At 43.8% G+C, this 20,689-nt stretch overlaps 1 protein-coding gene across 3 annotated transcripts in view; it reads left to right on the forward strand.

Annotated features, from left to right (window-relative positions):
- Positions 1–18,688, forward strand: part of HID1 (HID1 domain containing) — a 32,253-nt gene extending 13,565 nt beyond the window's left edge. For 2 of the 3 annotated variants that reach the window (XM_069076473.1, XM_069076475.1), the window contains 16 exons: positions 880–990; positions 1,900–2,006; positions 3,306–3,422; positions 8,377–8,599; positions 9,231–9,287; positions 10,138–10,278; positions 10,755–10,845; positions 11,120–11,271; positions 11,470–11,548; positions 12,272–12,436; positions 13,035–13,262; positions 14,438–14,571; positions 15,155–15,235; positions 16,144–16,235; positions 16,653–16,811; positions 17,469–18,688. In XM_069076473.1, the coding sequence (XP_068932574.1) occupies positions 880–990; positions 1,900–2,006; positions 3,306–3,422; positions 8,377–8,599; positions 9,231–9,287; positions 10,138–10,278; positions 10,755–10,845; positions 11,120–11,271; positions 11,470–11,548; positions 12,272–12,436; positions 13,035–13,262; positions 14,438–14,571; positions 15,155–15,235; positions 16,144–16,235; positions 16,653–16,811; positions 17,469–17,532 (2,001 nt within the window). In that variant the 3' untranslated portion in view covers positions 17,533–18,688. The remainder of the gene's footprint in view (positions 1–879; positions 991–1,899; positions 2,007–3,305; positions 3,423–8,376; positions 8,600–9,230; positions 9,288–10,137; positions 10,279–10,754; positions 10,846–11,119; positions 11,272–11,469; positions 11,549–12,271; positions 12,437–13,034; positions 13,263–14,437; positions 14,572–15,154; positions 15,236–16,143; positions 16,236–16,652; positions 16,812–17,468) is intronic. The other variant, XM_069076474.1, reaches the window with a different exon arrangement.
- The last annotated feature ends 2,001 nt before the right edge of the window (positions 18,689–20,689 follow it).

The raw sequence follows: 20,689 nt of genomic DNA on the forward strand, positions 1-20,689 counted from the left end.
GGGGAGGAGGAAGGGACTGAGAAAGTGGGAGGGAGATAGACTGGGCTATTTCACTAGCTGCTAATTGAGGAGATTGGAGAGGACATATGAGGACCTTTGTGTCTCTCTCTGAATGATCCTTCTCCCCAGCTCCTTTCTTGGTAATCGTCATCATCATCTTCATCATCACCATCATCATCATCTTTATCATCATCTTCATATCAATAATTAGCATTCAAATACCACTTTAACATATTCAAAGCACATTACATATGTTATCTCATTTGATCCTCACAAAGACCCTGTAAGGGAGGTGCTAGTATTATGCCCATTTTACAGATGAGGGAACAAGTTGTTGGCCAGTCACACAGCTAGTAAGTTGTCTAAGGTAGGACTCAAAGTCCAGAGTTCTACTCACTAGGTCACTTGGCTTCCTAGTAAGCCAAAATCGAGGAAATCCGCCCCCCTCCCCCAGTTCCTGACACTTGAGGAACTATCCTTCAAAGCAGATGTCCTTATATTGAGATATTCCCCTCTGCCTTTCAATTCAAGGAATGTTTATTAAGTGCCTGCAATGTGCCAGGCACTGTGCTAAGCATTGAGAGTACAAAAAGAAGCAAAAGACAGTCCTTGCTCTCAAGGAGCTTATAATCTAATGGGCAAGACATCATGCAAAGAAATTTATACAAAGGAAGCTATTTATAGAGTCAGAAATCATTGAAAACAAATTATACAAGGATGTGGGCAACTCCCTCTCTAAAGCCTGGTGGCTTCTTTCTTTCATCTTGTGTCTGTGTGTATCTGTCTGGGTGCATAGCCCTAGTAGTATAGGACTCTTGAGTCTTAGAAGTTCCTGGGGTTGGCTGTCAGCCAGCCCATGAACCTTCCTATTGTTGGCAGGGTGAGGAAGATGAGAATGCCCGGCCCCTGGCAGAGTCTCTGCTCTTGGCCATTGCTGACCTGCTCTTCTGCCCAGACTTTACAATCCAGAGCCATCGAAAGAGTGCTGTGGTGAGTTGGGATTTATGGTTTATGTGTACTGGGGGAGTGGAGACATGCCCACAGGCTATCTTCTTCTTCTTGTAGGTAGCAAAAAATTCTGTTCCAGGGACAGCTAGGTGGCACAGTGAATAGAGCACCAGCCCTGGAGTCAGGAGGACCTGAGTTCAAATGTGGCCTCATACATTTGATACTTACTAGCTGTATGACCTTGGTCAAGTCATTTAATCCCAATTGCCCTGCCTTCTCCACCCCCCCCCTCCAATTCTGTCATTATGAGGTTGAGATAGGAATAGTCTCCGGGATGAAGCTGGGTGTGGATAATGGCTAGAGTCAAGTATGGCTTCTATTAGCCACATCTGTGGTACTTGGTGCTGCCCTCCTGGGGTGGTGAGGGCAGCTAATAGAGAAGCTGAAAAGCCTCTCCTTTATGTGCATGGGCTGAGGCACAGATGCTTATTGTGTCCTATTAAGTTGGCTGCTGGTGGGAGTAGGGTTGGTCCCATGTAGTGTGTGCTTCCCTCCTTCCCCTTAGATCTTAAAGGTATCCTCTGATTCATTTCTTTCTTCTGCCCCTAATCAGGGCTGGCACCCTTCCCACTCCCTCCCCACAAAAGCTCCGGCTTCCCATCCTTTGCACATAGAATGGATATTAGAGTGGAGGGAAAAATAGCTTTCTATAGGTTCTACACAAAATGTCTCTTCCCTTGTATGGCAAGAAGCTTGGGTGCTGACATATGTGGGGGGAGCGGGAAGTGGGAGAGGGAGGGTGGGGCTGCTGATGGGAATGGCTGGAATTTTGGAGGAAGTGGGAAATGGGGTATCAACCATATAATGCTTCTCTTAAGGAGGGGGGAATCACAAGATTTCCCCCAGCCTGATCCCTCCGTCCTGCCACCTTCCCCAAACCCTGTCCCCCAGGACTCAGCAGAAGACATTCACTCCCTGGACAGCTGTGAGTACATCTGGGAAGCTGGTGTGGGCTTTGCCCACTCTCCACAGCCCAACTATACCCATGACCTGAACCGGTGAGCCCAGCAGGAGCCTATACCCTAGAGGGTATACATGGTTGTACATGCATGTTTTTGCTGGTTGTCTGGTACGATGAATTGCTTCCCACTCTCCTCCCCTTCCAGCTAGCCTGTCAGTGATTGTAATTCTTGCAGGATTCCGTCTGTTTTTCTTCAGTGCCTGGAGAGAAATATAGTGGATGCTAAAACAGTGATTCTGGAACAGTCACAAAGCTGGGAGAGAAGTATATGTCAGATGACAGGATCAAAAGAATTTGGACACATTAGAATGATGAACAGAATTTTCTAAGGGTGAAATTTAATAGATATAAATATACAATATACTTATATACAACATAAATATAATGCCCTAAACTTGTATAAGAACAAAATGAACTTCCCAGTCCTGAGATGAGTGAGGCATAGCTACAACACAGTTTGTGTGAAAAAGATCTGGGGGTTTTAGTGGATCCCTAGCTCAACATTAATCAGCAGTGTGATGTAGAAACCAAAAGAGCTAATTCAATCTGAATCTGCATTCATATAGTCATAATGTCCAGACTAAAATAGGTGCTTGTCTCAGCTATACTTTGTCTTGGTCAGATCACACTGGAATATTGTTTTCAATGTAGAAAGAAGGATGATGAGTATGGCGAAAGGTCTTAAGATTGTGGCAGTCCGGGGCGGCCAGGTGGCTCAGTGAGTAAGAGCACCGGCTCCAGTGTCGGGATGACCTGGAGATCGAATCCCGGGCTCAGACTCTTAGCACCCACCCAGAAACACCTGGCCGTGTAACCTTGAGCAAGTTACTTAACCCTGATTGCTTAAAAAAAAAAAAGATTGTGGCAGTCAGTTGGTCAATCAATAAACATTTATTAAGCCCCTATTATGTGCCAAGCACTGAGGATACCAAGAAAGGTCCTTGTCCTTGAAGAACTTACAGTCTAATGATATAAGAGGATTGGGTGGAAGGAGCTCCACCCTCTTTTTTATTTTTTTTAAGCTTAGACAAGAAGATATTTCCAGTTCCAAGGACAGAGCTAGCCAGGAGTGATAGGTGGAATCCAGAGTGAGGCAGATTTCAGTTAGAGAAAAACTTCCTAACAATTAAAATGTTCCCAAAGTGGAATGGGTTGCCTCCCAGGTAATGGGTTTCCCCATCAGCTGAAGGCTTGATGTAGGGATTCTTCCTCAGATACAAGTTGGCCTTTGAAGGTCTTTCCAACTCAGTGATTCTGTGATTCTGAGTCTTTGAAGGGGAGGTCTGTGCCAGGCAGGGGGCTTTCTGGATCCTCACTGCCCCCTGTACTCTCTTAGGACCGAGCTGCTGAAGTTGCTGCTGACTTGTTTCTCGGAGGCCATGTACCTGCCCCCAGCCCCTGACAGCAACAGTGCCAATCCTTGGGTGCAATTCTTTTGCTCCACAGAGAACAGGTGAGGCTTGACCCTAGGTGTAGGTGTGGGGGAGGGTGGGGAGGGGAGAATGTAGGGGTTAGAGGGGGAGGTTGGAACATTTCCTGGTGCAATGCTGTCCTCTTCTCTGTTTTGTTCCTGCTTCTATGGACACTAGATTTTGGGGGGACCTACTTTCTATGGTAACTAGGGTCTTTCCATCAGCTGATTCTAGGGACCTGCTTCCCATAGTGGTGATGAGTTGTTAATTAATCATCGTCCAAAGACTTTTTTTACTGCAATTGTCTCCAAACTTTTTGATCATGCAGTCCATCACTGAAAAAAATGTTGAGCATGCTCCCCAATATATGTGTATTTATTGACTGATAGATTACATGCATGTATACCGTACCGACATTATGTGCTTATAAGATATGTACAAAAATAAAAATTTTCAAAGGTAAATAAATATTAAATAATTTAAAAAATTATTACCACATGATCATTAATAAAGATATAAATACAATGTTCTATAACTAAAATATTAATAATTTCTAGAGTCAGAGAATTGTAATTAAATATACTTTGTTATTATTTTTTTTAAATCTTGGTTTAACATTCTGTTCTGGAGTGATTAGGTTTGGTTCTAAATTTGGTTTATTTTCAACACTTGGTTTGATGGATGTTGTAACTGAAAGATACAGATGCATAGATCCAAGTATAAGAAATACATAATTGGCTGTGTTTACTAAATCCTGATAATTTTTTTGACGCAAACCACCTGATTATAAAAAGGTTATCGCTGAAATTTAGCTTTTTGATGTTGGTCAGTTCTTGCAAACTAAAAAATGTTGCATTTTTATATTTTTGACAAACAGATTAAAAATCCACCAAATCTCTTACTGTGGAAGATTTTGAAAAAGTTAGAAAATTTTCTTTCCAAGTTTTTCAAGTGTACAGATAAGAATTTTTATAGGTGATACATTTTCAGCAACACAAGCTTGGTTTTTAAAGTTCTGCTTTTCCCAGTGGCTTCATGCTCTTATTAGTTAATCAGGAAGTGTTCATTAAGTGCCTACTATGTACCAGGCATTGTATTAAGTTTTGGGAATACAAAGAAAGCCAAAAACAGTTCATGCCTTCTTGGATCTCATAATCTAATGGAGAAGACAATATGAAAACAACTACGTACAAACAAACATAGGCAGCTAGGTGACGCAGTGGATAGACTGTGTGGCCTGGAGTCAGGAAGATTATCTTCATGACTTCCAATCAGACACTAGTTATATGACCCTGGGCAAGTCACTTAATCTTGTTTGCCTCAGTTTCCTCATCTGTAAAATAAGCTAGAGAAGAAAATTGCAAACCACTCTAGTATCTTTGCCAAGAAAACCCCAAAGAGGGTCAGGAAGAATCAGACACAACTGAAACAACTGAACAACAAAAATGTACAAATAAGTTACATAGGATAAATGGGAAATAATCAACAAAGGGAAGACACTAAAATTAAGAGGGATTTGAAAAAGCTTCCTGTAGAATTTGGGATTTTAGCTGGAAGACATTATTAGCTAATGTCTCAAGGCACAGTATATATTTAAGGCAAAGTTAATCATTAACGATAGTGAATATAAATCCATATTTCAAATAATTTTATTAAAAAAATTAACAGTTTCTATGAACAAAAATTTATTTTTCCCCTTTGTACTCCAACTGAAATGGAAAAAGAAAAACAGGAATTGCAACAAATCTGTGTATTCAAGCAGAACAAATTCTTGTATTGGCCAAATATGTCCAAATTTATATGAAGAGCATGTTTCATCATTAGTTTTCTGGAGTCATGGCTGGTCATTGTGTTGATATAAATTCTTAAGTCTTTTAAAGTTTTTATAGTACTGATGTAATTGTATAAATTTTTCTTTTGGTTCAACTCACTTCATTCTGTATCAGTTCATATAATTCTTTCCATGATTCTCTGAAACTGACCCCTTCATCATTTCTTATATAAAATAATTTTCTTGATACTTTTAAATTTTTTTGGGGGGGAGTGACTTCTTGTCAATCCTGATTAAATCATCTTTGTTTTACTTTGTAAGGTGACAAAGAACTCATCCAGGAATAGGAAAAATGTTAGCTTTACCATTTTCTTGTTGTTTCCTTTGCTCACAATTATTGGTATTATTTTCAATCTGTAGTTTCTTTTTGCAGGAATCTTTTTAGATACCTCTACATTTTGTGAGGGCTAATTGAGTTCAAACTAGGTAACAGAATAATCACATAAGCTGCGATACATCACAGTTCAGAGTAAGGGCTCATCATCCACCTCTCTATGATAGAGCTCTGATATTTCCCTCAGGACTCCTTCCTAGCTGACGCATGACTGACAAACAGACTGTATGAGTGAGGGCACCAGTTTCAATCAATACATTAAATATTAGTAAAAAATTGATTATTTTTTAAGATTAAAAAATAAATTTAAAATGAAGTTCAAATATTTTCTTTACACATTCCCTGAAGTTTCTCACATCTCCCTTTGTAGACTAGTACTTTATAGTACAGAACAGAACCATCCATGTATGTTGTCCTGTTCTGAGGCCTGTGGCGTTATAAAGAGGAAGAAGGAAATGAGGTGTCCTGTCCCAGCCTAATGAGGCAGACATACCAAATATACATGTATGTAATGTGATATCTTTGTTTGAATGGACACTTTTTATATAACATGGCCAGAAGTCTTACTGTAGTAATGGGATGCCCTGTATAATGTTGTTGTTCACTTGTGTCCTAGTTACTGGAGTAGTTTGCCATTTCTTTTTCTAGCTCATTTTACAGATGAGGAAACTTAGGCAAATAGGGTTAAGTGACTTGCCCAGGGTCACACAGTTTGTAAGTGTCTGAGGTCAGAACTCTAGAAGATGAGTTTTCCCGACTCCAGGCCTGGTACTCTATCCACTGTACCACCTAGCTGCCCACCCTGTATAATATTTTTGAGTTTTCAAAGAATTTTTACTTCTATTATTTCATGTGGTCCTCTGATGATATATTTTGTCCCTAGAATCCCTCTCATGGCAGGAGAGGCCAGAATACAACTCTCTTAGGCGGTTGCCTGGCACATAGTGCCTACCTACATAGTAGGCACTTGATAAATATTTATTGATTGGTTGACCTTCACTCTCACTTACTAGACCTGGTCCCCAAAAAGTCAGGTCCTTTTTAACCTGACATGCCCTTTAGAAATGAAAGGAACTAGGACTTCTATCTCTCCTTGGTGAAGCCAAGAACCATACATGGCTGTATTGACTGCCCTGTCCCCTTTCTATCATCATAAAATGACATATACACTCAATAGCATGGATAATAAACTTTTCCCTGATAACCCCAGCCCATACTCTACACTTTTTCACTTCTCAGAGGCAATGTAATATGGAAGACTGAGAGCCAGAGAGAGTACGCAAGTTCTAATCCTGATTTTTCCATTTATTATCTGTTTGACCTAGAGTAAGGCAACTAATATTGTTACACTTCAATTTCTTAATATCTAAACTGGGTAACTGCCTACCTACCTCATAAGGATTGTTGTGAGGATCAAATGTGATAATACATATTCACAAATTTCTTATACAAACACATGCATACATTTATAACATATATAAATACATATATGTTAATGTGTATTCACAAACATATATTCATATATTTCCAAAGCACCATTGTTTTGGTGCTTTGGAAATTGTAAAAATGCTATATGGTGATAGTGACAATAATAATTACAGTGCTTGGCACATTAAGAAATACTTTATTCAGTAGCAATAATAGTGAACACTATGGACAGCTAGGTGGTGCAGTGGATAGACAAAGAGATATACTATCTATAGACAGATATACTATTTATAGTATATAAATCTATAGTATATAAATATATACAAATAGTATATAACAGTATATACTATATAATAGTATATAAATCTATAGTATATAAATACAGTATATATAGTAGATCTATTTATCTATCTAGATATAGTATATGTATCTAGATATAGTATAGATAGATATACTATATAGATAGATATATTGGGTCTGGAGTCAGGAAAACCTGACATGCTAATACTATGGGCACCTAGATGATGCAGTGGATAGATATATAGATATAGATACTATATATGCATATAACACATATATACATACACATACATACACACATATACATAAATACATACATACACACACACACACATATATATGTACACACACACTAGATAGATATACTGAGCCTGGAGTCAGGAAGATCTGAATTCAAATAGCTACATAACTCTGGACAAGTCATTGAATCCTGTTTGCCTCAGTTTCCTCATCTGTCAAATGAACTGGAGAAAAAAATGGTAAGCCACTCCAGTATCTTTGCCAGGAAAGCCCCAAATGGGGTCACAAAGGGTTGGACATGACTGAAAAACAAAAGTTTTTCCTTCCCTCACACCTGCCCCCAGCTTAATCTCAGTTCTCCTGATGTTAATTGTTGCCCTTAATGAGCTAGGAGCATACAGTTAAAAGATTGTTGGATGATCTGACTTCAGAGGACCCAGGGCCAAATCCTGACCCTGTCACTTATTGCTTGTGTGACATCAGTTATCTAAGCTCTGTAGGCCTTGGTTCCCTCATCTAAGAAATGGGATGAGGTTTAAGAGGCTATATTTCTTGTGGCATGGATGTGTGACTTCCCCAAAGGGCCCCTATGATGAGGAAAGCAAGCCTTCCATAAATATGATCTGTCATTTTTTATTATTATCTACCCCATCTCTTGATGGCCAGCCCTTCTTCCTCATACCTGCTCAGTTCTAAGCTTGAGTCAAAAGAGGAGGGGCCCTCTGAGCTCCTGGAGGAGGACAAGCTTCCTGTGCCGCCTCAGGCATGGTTGGGCAGACTGGGGACCTCATCAGCCCCTCTCTCTGACCCTTCCCCCGTCACATGTGGCGGTCCCTCCACCATTGCCTTCCCTCCTGCACAGACACGCCCTGCCGCTCTTCACCTCCCTTCTCAACATCGTCTGTGCCTATGACCCAGTGGGCTATGGGATTCCTTACAACCACTTGCTGTTTTCTGACTATCGGGAGCCGCTGGTGGAGGAGGCAGCTCAGGTACTTATTGTGACTTTGGACTATGACAGCGCCACCAGCACCAGCCCCACCGTAGATGGAACTACCACAGGCACTGCAATGGATGATTCGGATGTAAGGGCCTAACATCCCCTCCTGTCTTCCTGGGTGTGTGGGTGAGGGGCATCCCCAAACTGGTCTCTCTGCTACTTCCCACTGCATAAGGGAAGGTAAGGCAACTGGGGTTAAGTGACTTACCCAAGGTCACACAGCTAGTGTGTCAAGTGTCTGAAGCTGGATTTGAACTCAGGTCCTCCTGACTTCAGGGCCAGTGCTCTATTCACTGTGCCACCTAGCTGCCTCCCACTGCATAATTTGACTGACTACCAGGGGGACTACTCGACTACTCTCCAGGTCCAGAGGCATGGGTGGCATGTGTAGCATATTACTTTTTCCATATCAGAAGCCTAGGACAAGATACACTAGTAGGGCACCTAATCTTGGTGCCAGAATGCAAGTTCCCTGGTATGCCTGAGATTGGCAGGTGGGCACTGGAACTGTTTTTGTGGGCTCTGAATACCTGACAATGTTTTAAGATGTTGTTACTTGACAGGCCCTGCCTGGTCAAGGTCCTGCCAACTAGCCTTCTAGGCCAATTGGTGAGGTACCTGGGGTGGGTGAAGACTTTGAAGAAGGCTTGCTGATTGGGGGTGGGGTCCAAACCTTATTAGATGTTGCTAATAAGAGTGCCTGTCCCTTCCCACAGCCTCCAGGCCCTGAGAATCTATTTGTGAACTACCTGTCCCGAATTCATCGTGAGGAGGTGAGTCCATTGCTGCACCCATTCAAATAGGCAAGGGCTGAGCCCTTTCCCTGTGCAGAGCCCCTGAAGAAGATGCAGAGAAAAGAGGAGTCATAGTCCCTGTCCTCAGAGATCCTACAGCCTAGTAGAGAAGTCATAATGGAAGCGGACATGGGCACACACAAATGCTCACATTTACACATATGCATTCATTTCAGAAGATGCGTGATACTAATGAGTGATATGGATTATTCCATGCACAGAGAGAATGTGTGAGTCCATGATTTGGAAGGTGGAGAGTGGAAGATGGTGAAAAGGTTGAATTGACCTAAACTAGGGAGGAAACAGTATGGAAAGATATCTCTGGAAGAGAAAAATTGGGCTGAAACTTTAAAAGGGGAAAGATGTGTTTTAATAGAGGAGAGGGAATTTTATATCAGGAGGAGGTGGGAAGGGTCTTAGCCCTTGGTGGGGACAGTAAACACGGTGGCTTGCTTAGAGAAGAGTTCAGGGAGTGAAGGTCAGTTCCCTTCAAAGGTAATAACAATAGAGTATTGTGGGACAACCTGTATTTTGTGGGGAGTAAAATGAAACAGCAGTGGATTGAGGCCTTGAATATTGATTAGTGACCTGGCCTGCTGGAAATAATTTGACCTGACTTACTGTGGGGAGAGGGCCTTGCTCTTAAAAGAGTCAGTGGACAAGAGATGATGATAGTGAGATTGTGAGATTAAAAGGATTGTGACAGAGGCAGGTATGGGAAAAACCTAAGCTTAACTTGATGCCAGAGGTAATGTGTGTGGTCAGGGGGTGGTGGGGATCACCGTGGTTCTCTAGCCCTAGGCTGGCTCCCAACCCTGTATCACTACAGGACTTTCAGTTCATCCTTAAGGGTGTGGCCCGGCTGCTCTCCAACCCTCTGCTTCAGACGTACCTGCCTAACTCAGCCAAGAAAATCCAGTTCCATCAGGAATTACTAGTTCTGTTTTGGAAGCTCTGTGATTTCAACAAGGTAGGCAGCCTTAACTGGACCCTCTGGGAAAAAGCTGGAATGCCCCAAGAGAAGATAACGCAGAAATGGTGTAGGAGATCTTCTGGGTCCACTTGAAGATAGGGGTTGATGGTTGTGAATTAGCTTAGAAATGGGGAATGGTCAAGGTCTTCTGGGTCTGCCCAGAGATAGGAGAGAAACAAGGACCCTTAGATTTACTCGGAGATGGTGGAGAGAGGTCTTCTGAGTCATCTCAGAAATGGAGGTACTAAGGTCTTCTGAGCCCAATTAGAAATGTGAGAGTGAGGTCTCTGGGCCCACTTAGTGATGGGGATTGAGGTCCTACTTATAGATATCGGGCATTTAGGTCTCCTGGGATCTCTCAGACATGGGGGGGTGAGGTCCCCTGGGGAGGCTCAGGTTTGGGGCACCAGACCTCCTCCCCATTCTGATCCAGGCCTGTCTTCCTCTGCTCTCATCTGCCTCTCCACTTTAAGAAATTCCTCTTCTTCGTGTTGAAGAGCAGTGATGTGTTAGATATCCTCGTCCCCATCCTCTTCTTCCTCAATGATGCTAGAGCTGATCAGTGTGAGTTCATGGGGGAGTGTTCCTATTCCATTCTCTGCCCCTGGGGAGCAGGGGATTCAACCTCTTTCCCTTCCTGAATGATCCACCTTTCTTATATCCTAATATCCTCTCCACTGTCTACAATGCCTGGGATTATGTCTTGTATACTCCCCATATATACTCTCTCCATTGCTCCATCCTCTTTCTGACCTTTTCCCTTGCCCATCCCTCATGGCTCCTCTGGTTCCTTGCCCATTCCTCGTGGCCAACGTGGTTCCTCTGCCATGTGCCACAGCTCGAGTGGGCCTGATGCACATTGGAGTTTTTATATTGCTGCTCCTGAGTGGAGAACGCAACTTTGGGGTTCGGTTGAACAAGCCCTATTCTGTTCGAGTTCCCATGGACATCCCTGTCTTCACTGGCACTCATGCTGACCTGCTCATTGTGGTGAGAACCCTCCTTTTACCCATTAGTTAGTGCTCTCCTGTCCCAGTCCTTAGCGGTGGTGATACCCAATGGATGATTTGGGAAGTCGGGAGGGGAGGGAGCAGTGGGATTGTACCATTTTTGGTCTATGGGCTGGTCAGTGGTCTAGACTGGTGCTGACCTCCCTCTCTGTCTACTATTACCGACTCTGCACTCTAGGTGTTCCACAAGATCATCACCAGCGGCCATCAACGCCTACAGCCCCTCTTTGATTGCTTGCTCACCATTATAGTGAATGGTAAAGATGGTGAAAGGACCAATTATCCCAACTTTCACCACCAGGGGACTCCAGATCATCAGGCCTAAAAGCTGCCAGGGTGACTTCTGCTCTTCCTGGCTCATTAGGCTGATAAGGCACTATAAGGACCAAGTTTGTGCTGACGTGGTATCTGGAGCAGGGGATTGTCCTCTCTTAGCCTCCTGTCCCTGGTGCCCCTGTGGGAGGCTGATTCACTAGTGGGTGGGGATAGGTCTTCCAAACTAGAGCCCAACTACACTGGTGGTTTGGGGGGACAGGGCTGGGGGGAGGTTGGGGAAGAAGATCTGAGTTCAGCTTCAATCACTTATAAGCAGTGTGACCCTGGGCAAGCCCCTTAACCCTGTTTGCCTCAGTTTCCTCTTCTGTAAAATGAGCTGGAGAAGGAAATGGCAAACCCACTCCAGTATCTTTGCCAAGAAAACCCTAAAATGGGGTCACAAAGACTGAGAAACAACAATTTTTTAAATAAATTTTTTTTATAGACCCAACCTTGGACAGGGTAGGCGTAGGGACAGGTGAGAGCACTTGCTTAGGGTTTTACACGAAGAGGGTTATGTTTCACAAATTTTCATATGGTAGAAAATCCCTGCTCTCTAGGGCAGAAAGGGGATATTAAGGTGGTGATTTTCAAACCTTGCCTAGGGTGTGTGGTTTGGGGACTTTGGGGGCTGCCCAGAGTGATTGATCCTTTCCCCCTCCCAGTGTCTCCATATCTCAAGAGCTTGTCCATGGTTGCAGCCAATAAGCTACTCCACCTTCTGGAGGCTTTCTCTACCACCTGGTTCCTGTTTTCTGCTGTCCAGAACCATCACCTGGTCTTCTTTCTCCTTGAGGTCTTTAACAACATCATTCAGTACCAGTTTGATGGTGAGAACTCTCCTTCCTTGACCCACATATCCATCTGCCCCATCTCCAGTGTGAGGGCTTCTTAGATCCCTGGGGTCACCCTTGGGACCTAGTTGGGGAGGGAGCTATTTATACTCTTCCCACCGATGAGGGAATAAATGTGATCACAGCCCTTTTTTTTTTTTTTTTTTGCAAGGGAGAAGGCAGGGTAATTGGGGTTAAGTGACTTGCTCAAGGTCACATGGGCCAGTGCTCTACTCACTGCTGTCCCTATCATAGTCTTTTTGAAGATGTAGCCTGGGCTCTAGGCTTCTAAGGTTATGGCTATGGTTTTAAGTGTATAGGGTGGAAGCCTCTGTACTTTTGGGTGTGACTGGCCAGCTTATTGTCTTAGTATCAGCTTTTCTTGGTGGTTTTTCATTGTTTCCCTTTTGTCCTCTCCCATGGGTTTCTTGTGCGGTCTCCAGTACCTAGGATTATGTCCTAGTCTTTTCAAATTCATCATGTCTAGCAAATCCATGTGGATTAAGTAAGAGTATGCTTTTTCTTCCTGATAACAGCCTTTCTGAGTCTAGGATTAACTATGGCTTTGACCTGCTTCTCTCACCGTTTCTCTTAGGCAACTCAAACCTTGTCTATGCCATCATTAGAAAGCGAAGCGTCTTCCACCAGTTGGCCAACCTGCCCACAGACATGCCCTCCATCCACAAGGCTTTGCAGCGTCGAAGGCGGACTCCTGAAACCCTATCTCGAACCAATTCCCAGGAGGGCATCTCCATGGAGGGCTCCTGCCCTGCTGTACCTGCTGAACCGGGTACCCTCAAGACCAGCCTAGTGGCTACACCAGGTCTGACCCTGGCATAGAGGTAGCAGGAATAGGTTCTTGCTAGGTTTGGAGAGCCAAAGTGATGATATCACCTGGGCTATCAATCTTCCTCAATTTATGTCAAGGAAATGGGCGCCAGGGAGGGGTCATGATAGGATTATAGATTGCTTAAAACCAGAAGGAAATTGAGAGATTATGTAATCTGGTTAATGATCCAGATTGGTTAAGGGACTTTGTCTAAGGTCAAACAGCTGCTATAACAATTCTGAAGCTGGAGTCCAAACGAGCAGGAATCTCCCACTGTAGCCCCCTGCCTTGTCAAATGGATTGACCCAAACTCTAGAACGGTGCTTCTTCTTCTTCCTCTTTTTTTTTTTTTTTTGCAGAAGGGAAGGTAGGGCAATTGGGGTTAAGTGACTTGCCCAAGATCACATGGCTAGTTTTCTGTTAAGTGGCTGAAGTCGGATTTGAACTCAGGTCCTCCTGACTCCAGGGCCAGTGCTCTATTCACTGCGCCACCTAGCCGCCCCTAGAACAGTGCTTCTTAACCTGGAGTCCATAGAAAAAAATCCATGCCTAGGTTTTAGAGGGTCCATGAACTTGGATGAATCACTAACCTCTAGCTGAAACCTACCACTTCCTTCAGTTATGAGTTTTTAAAAAACAATTCTTTTTAAATAATAATTTTGAAAACTTATTATTCTGAGAATGGTTCCAAAGATTTCACTAGACTGACACGATCTGGTCCACGATACAAAAAGGTTAAGAATTGTTTTTGTACTTACACATTTCCCTTGGCTTCTGGTTTTTTTGTAATCTTTGTGTCTATTCTACTGCCTCTCTATATTACTTATTTTTGATAATTTTTTGATGATTATTTTTGATGATAAGACTGGAGAGAAGTGGGTCCTGTAGAGTTCTGCTAAAGTCATATGTGATGTGTAAACATTCCCACAGGCTATGTGCTTCCAATGCTGTGTTCTTTTCATTATATTAACCCACTGGTAAAATGAATTAATGATGACTATAATATTAATGGTGTAGAAGAGAAGGAGAAACTTTAGAATATGTTAAATACAAGATAGGGAAGCTTTGGATCTGGGGTGGGAGTAGGGATGGTAGAAACTTGAACTGTGCACCTGTTGCTCAAAGCTAGCTATCTTCATTCACCAACATCACTCCACTCCACCTCCAAGGCATTGACAAGCTGACGGAGAAGTCGCAGGTGTCTGAGGATGGAACAATGAAATCTTTGGAGTCCGAGTCCCGTCGGAGCCCAGTTGAGAGCAGCTCCCCAGCCAGGAAGAGTGAGGAAGAGCCATGGAATGGGGTAAGACCCCAGTCTCAAAGAGCCAGGGGAAGGGAGAGGTTGGTGGTGCCCTCCCTGGGGGTATTCAGGGCCTTGACTAGAGGTGATGCTTGACATGTGTGTGTAAAAGTATGAGCCCATAGGGCAGTGGAACTTGCTCTGTGATTTCTTTCCTGTAGGGTGTGGTTGGATAAGCAGATTTTGTTCCCACAGGGTCTGAGGAGGTTCCTTACCCCTGGCCAAACTTTCCTCTCTCTTTCAGGGTAATGGGTTCACACTCTTGGCCTTCATTCATCCACCTTCTTTATCACCAGTTGGCCTTTACCCTGGCTAGTCATTCTGTTCCATCCTTCCTCCACCCCAGCCCTAAACCTGTCACAGAGACTAGGCTGGGTTCAGGCTGGGGGGGGTGGGGCTCAGAGGTGCCTGTGGCATGAACCCTTGGGGCAAAGTGCTAGGCTACAATTCCTCCCAGAATTATGCCCATTGCCCTAAAGAGGCAAACTGAATGGCTTAGACTGGGAGGCTGTGACTGGGGAAGCAGCTCCCTTCATTTCCCTTCACCTCTCACACCTCTATCCCATTCCCCTTTCCTGTGCTCTAGGAGCCTGGCCAAGCTTGTCAAGAACAGCAACAATCACCCACTGCTTCAGCTGGTGGGCAGTGGAACCCAACTCCAGACTGGGTGAGGGAATGAGTGCTCTGGAGCATTGGAGGGTGGGGAGGAGTCGAATGTCCCTTGTTTGAGTGGACTGTGTTTTGTGGGGGATCCATATCCAGGGGACATTGGTCTCAATTGTCTCTTGCATCTTTCTTCACATGAGCATGCCTATGAAATAGGCATGTATAGATATGTGTATGGAATAGAAACATGTACATATATGTATATACATACACAAGCACACACATGTGTATTTATATAAATATATACATACATATGTATGTAGATATATGACAGCTAGATGGTTCTGTGTATAGAGTGCTAGGCCTAACTAATCTGGCCTCAGGCACTTACAAGCTGTGTGACCCTGGGCAAGTCACTTAACTTCTGTTTGCCTTAATCCACTGGAGAAGGAAATAGCAAACCTCCCCAGTATCTTTGTGGAGAAAACCCCATGGACAGTATTGGCAAGCTGTGGTCCACAGAGTCAGGAAAGAGTTGGCCACGATGGAATGACTGAACAAAAACAAATATATATGTATATATATAATATATTCATATGTATACATATATGGTACTTTAAATATATATTATATGTAATAATATACATAGCACTTTGAAAATCTTAAAGTGTTATATAAAAATACATTCTTGTAACTCTAATGATGTTAATATTCCTTGGTCCTCCAGTGTTTTGCAATAAGTAGTCAACAAATAAATATCCATGGGTTTGATTTCAGTCAGTTTCCTCCAAATCTGATTCCATGCATACCTAGGGGCTGATTTCCCTATCTTTGCAATAGGTACCATAATGGACAGCTGTGTCTGGAGATGGGGCTTTGAGCATAGTACCATTGATTTCCCAGACCCCACCCCAGCAAGGCTCTGATATTCTCTCCCTTTCCCCTGGCTGGACTCTGTCCATCCTGTAGGTCCTCTCCTGGAAGTCCAAGTTACCATTACAGACCATCATGAGGCTGCTGCAGGTACTGGTGCCTCAGGTGGAGAAGATCTGCATTGATAAGTGAGTCTGATCAGGAGCGCTGGGACCTGGGAGGGATGTGGAAAGGCTGTTGAGGTTAGGAGAAGATGGTAGGAGGAAGATCATAGGCCATTTGTTGGGCATCCCTTGTATAAGAACTCATATTTCTATGGCACTTTAAGGTTCAAAAGACACTCTTTTCACAATAACTCTGTGAAGTTGATATGGCAAGTTATTATACTTATATTACATATAAGGAAATTGAGGCTAAAACCAGTGTAAGTGAGGTTGGGGGTCACACAACTAGAATTTAAACATGTCTTACCTAATTCCAAGTCTGTATCTTTCTGCCATCCCTTACTGCCTCTGTAGCTCTTTGTCTAGGGTATCCCTGACCTTCCATAAGAGACAGGCTTAGAGCATCTTCTAAGCCTTCTATTCTTTTCCTTTTCTCTACAGGGGGCTAACGGATGAATCAGAAATCCTCAAATTTCTCCAGCACGGCACACTGGTGGGGCTGCTGCCCGTACCTCATCCCATCCTCATCCGCAAATACCAGGCCAACTCGGGCACTGCCATGTGGTTCCGAACATACATGTGGGGTGTCATCTATCTAAGGTAAAGAGGCATGATGAGGACTGGGGGCAGAGAGTTGCCAGCCACTAACCCCATAGTGATGGGTGAAGGTCCCTGGCATGCTATTTAATCTCCAAAGGAACAGGGATCTCCCAACTGTAGTTGCCACCATGTCATATGAGATTGGCTCAGTCTTTAGAGATGCTTAATCTGAGGTCCCTCTACCAAGTAAACAGATTTCAAGGGGCTGGTGAAATTAAATGGGGAAAAAAATTATGTCTTTATTTTCATTAGCCTCTAACTGAAATTGAGCATTTCCTTCAATTATTATTTTAACATATCATTTGGAGAAGGGGTCTTTAAAGGTTTCACCAGACTGACAAAGGGGTCCAAGACACAACAAAGGTTAAGAACTTCTGCTCCAGAGTGACTAACAGGGCTCAGATTTGTGGGCTCAGATTTCAGTAACCAGGACTTCCTCTGACTCTGAATCCCATTGTCTCTAGTGAAGAAGGATTTATTAGTGAGTCTATAAAGGTGTTTAGCATAGGAACTCAGTTGAATATGAGCCCTTTGCTCAGAGGAGGAAGTAAGGATAGAGAGGGTTTGAGTATCAGCATTCCCTAATTCTTCCCTTACTCCTCACTTGAATTCACCCAGCATCCTTGGGGGCCTGGCCCCCATCCCTCCTCCTTATAGGAATGTGGACCCACCAGTCTGGTATGACACCGATGTGAAGCTGTTTGAGATCCAGCGGGTGTGAGAAGAGAGTGAAGGAGAGAAGAAGGAAGGGGTTTGAGGGTTTGGGTGCCAAGGTGATCCCTGGGCCCTTCACCCTTGCCTGGCTCTGATTCCTCCCCTTCTGATTGCCATTTCAAGCTTTATTATCACTTTGACCTGAGGAAGGGGGGCGGGGAGGCTGTAAGGGCTAACTTCCCCAAGAGCCCAGGGATTGGAGGAAATGTCAGGAACCAGTTATACCCTTTCCCCATACCTGGCTTATAGGAGTCCTCCTGGTTCTGAAGGTAGTTACAGAAAACAACAGAGATTGGAAGGTAAAATTAAGGAACGGGAATCTTCTTCTCAGTGGATACCTCTTGGTGTCCCAGGGCCAAACTTCCACCTAATCAATTAATACCCTTCCATTTCAGGTCTATATTATAGCCCTGGCTCCCCTGAATACTTGTTTCTATACCATCCTTTATATGTTCACCCTTTTCTTTGACCATGCCTTCCAGGTCCCTCCCTGCAAGTGACTCAGAGGGTCCTAGGCCTCAGAGGGGTAACTTTAGTCTGGGGTCCCCACTATCTGGGTAGTAGTGGGGAAGTAGAGGTGTGAATGCTGGGATGCCCTTTACCTTCAACTACAAAACATTACTCATTCCATATACAATATGCCACTGAGGCTGAGCAGCTCATAGGAAGAACTGGGTCGAGGGAGCTTTTCAGGGTTTTTTGAGGGAAGTAGAGGGTAACAGTTCCAGCCCATAGTTTGAGTCCAGTGGACATGGCCTAGGTGACCATCTAATAATCCCTGTGTTCACATTTTCATATTTGTACAGAGCCCTCTCCTATGGGAATCTTTTTCGTAGACAGGGAGAGCAGCTCTCCTCCCCATTCTAATTACAGCTTTATGTCGAAGGGCAGAGAACCTGTTTTCCCCCATCTTGGGTAAGTGGAGGGAGTCAGGGGAAGACAGTCCAAGATATCCTCTCCTGTTTCCCCATAGCAGTCTCAGATGGCTCTCCTGAAACCCTTAGTCTTCAGCCCCTTCCTCCAACATTGTTCTTCCAAGTGTTCCCCATCTATGGCTAACCCCAACTTTCTGCCTGTGTCAGTACAATCTTAACTTTCAAGCACTAAAGATGCACTGTACAATCTGCTACTTTACACAAAATTAAAATCTCCCTTTTCCTGGCTGTGTATGTGTGTCTGGGGTGAGGGTGGAAGGGAGCCTGCTTGGGGGAAGGGGGTCAGTGTCTCCTTTGAATAAGGGCTTGGTTACAGGTTTAAAAGTTCAAGACATTGGAGGCAAATAGGTGTTGCAGTGAATAGAGAATGGGCCCTGGAGTCAGGAGGACCTGAGTTCAAATCTGGCCTCAGACACTTGACACTCAACACACTTACTAGTTGTGTGACCTTAGACAAGTCACTTAACCCCAATTGCCCTTCCCCCCCAAAAAAGTTCAAGCCATTGGTTTCAGGTTTAAAAGTTCAAGTTCAAGATACTGTCACTGTCTTCCTATGACATAAGTATCCTCCTGGGATCAGTGAGGGGTTTGTACCTTTTTATCTGGTAGGGTGCTGGGGTGGGCTGGTGCTAAAAGCTTCCCTGTTTCTTCTGCTCTGTGGTTGGAGGGAAGAGAAATTCCCTGAGGCCTTGGACCCTCTGCTAAGGGCCCATGTATATGAAGATGAAGCAGGATGTGTATACAGAAGAGGAATAACTAGGTTCCAGTCCCAAATCAGCTACTTATTATCTGTGTGACTTTAGTCAAATATCTTAATTTATTTGGACCTGGGTTTTTTTAATCCTTAAAATGAATCTTCTTATGCTACATGACTTCTCAAATCACCTTGGGTTCTAAATGCTTTCACCTCACTCGAGTCTTTTTTATTTTTTTATTTTTTTAAAGCAATTGGGGTTAAGTAACTTGCTCAAGGTTACACGGCCAAGGTGTTTCTGGGTGGGTGCTAAGTGTCTGAGCCCGGAATTCGATCTCCAGGTCTTCTCAACACTGGAGCGGGTGCTCTTATTCGCTGAGGAACCTGGCCGCCCCCTCACTTGAGTCTTACTTGGCTTTGCTCGACCATCCCATGGAGGCACACTGGGACAGCAGGGAAGGTTCTTTCAGTTCTTCTGGGGATCAGATGAGACAGTATACTTAAAGCATCTTATAGGCCCTTAAATCATGCCAATGCGCCAGTTACTGTGCTGCTTAGGGCCTCACTTGCCCAGGGCTCTTACCTTGGAAGACATAGACTTTTGAAACGTATTTTGATGTGTTTCTGTAGAACTCATTTTCTTGTAATCCTATTGGTTCTATTAATTTAAAGGAATTATTATGAGAGAAGGCAGCTGGGTGGCGCCATAGTGCACAGAGCGTCTGGTCTGGAATCAGGAAGACTCCTCTTCCTGAGTTAAAATCTGGCCTTGGACACTTACTAGCTGTGTGGCCCTGGGCAAGTCACTTAACTCTATTTGCCTCAGTTTCCTCATCTGTAAAATGAGCTGGAGAAGGTAATGGCAAACCACTCTGGTATCTTGGCCAAGAAAACCCCAAGTGGGTTCACAAAGAGTTGGACATGACTGAAAAATGACTGAACACCACCACCACCACCACCATTCTGAGAAAGGATCCATAAGCTTCACCAGGCTGCCAAAGGGGTCCATGGACACAAATGAGGTTAAGAACTCCTGTCTTAGTCCTTCTCTCTGAGCTACTCCTGGACCCTTATCTTTAAAATCCTTCTATAAGCTCCAGAGGGTAGCTTAACTGGGTCTCCAGGTCTCTGGCAATATACCCATGGGCTATGTGGGCAAAAAGAGAGGATGAAATCTTTTGAGTATAACCATGCCTGCCCAAAGTTTTGAGTTCTCCCTACTGAGGGCAACATGGAAACAAGCGGGTCTTTTTCTTGCCCCTGGTCAGTTCCAGTATCAGGCAGCCAGACAATAAGCATTTATTAAGCACCTACTATGTTCTAGGCATCATGTTAAGTGTATAGAGATGTTGAATCCAATGACCTGGCCAAAGTCACACACACACACAGTAAGTGGCAGAACTGGGATTTGAACCCAAGTCCTTTGGATTTAGCTAGATGGCAAAGTGAATAGAGTGCTGAGGATGAAGTCAGGAAGATTCATTTTCTTGATTTCAAATCTGGCCTCTCACTTACTAGTTATGTGATCCAGGGCA

This window comes from Petaurus breviceps, unplaced genomic scaffold, assembly GCF_028583685.1.
Source record: "Petaurus breviceps papuanus isolate PSGF00001 unplaced genomic scaffold, PetGlider_PUasm1.0 90925, whole genome shotgun sequence".
NCBI lineage: Eukaryota > Metazoa > Chordata > Mammalia > Diprotodontia > Petauridae > Petaurus > Petaurus breviceps.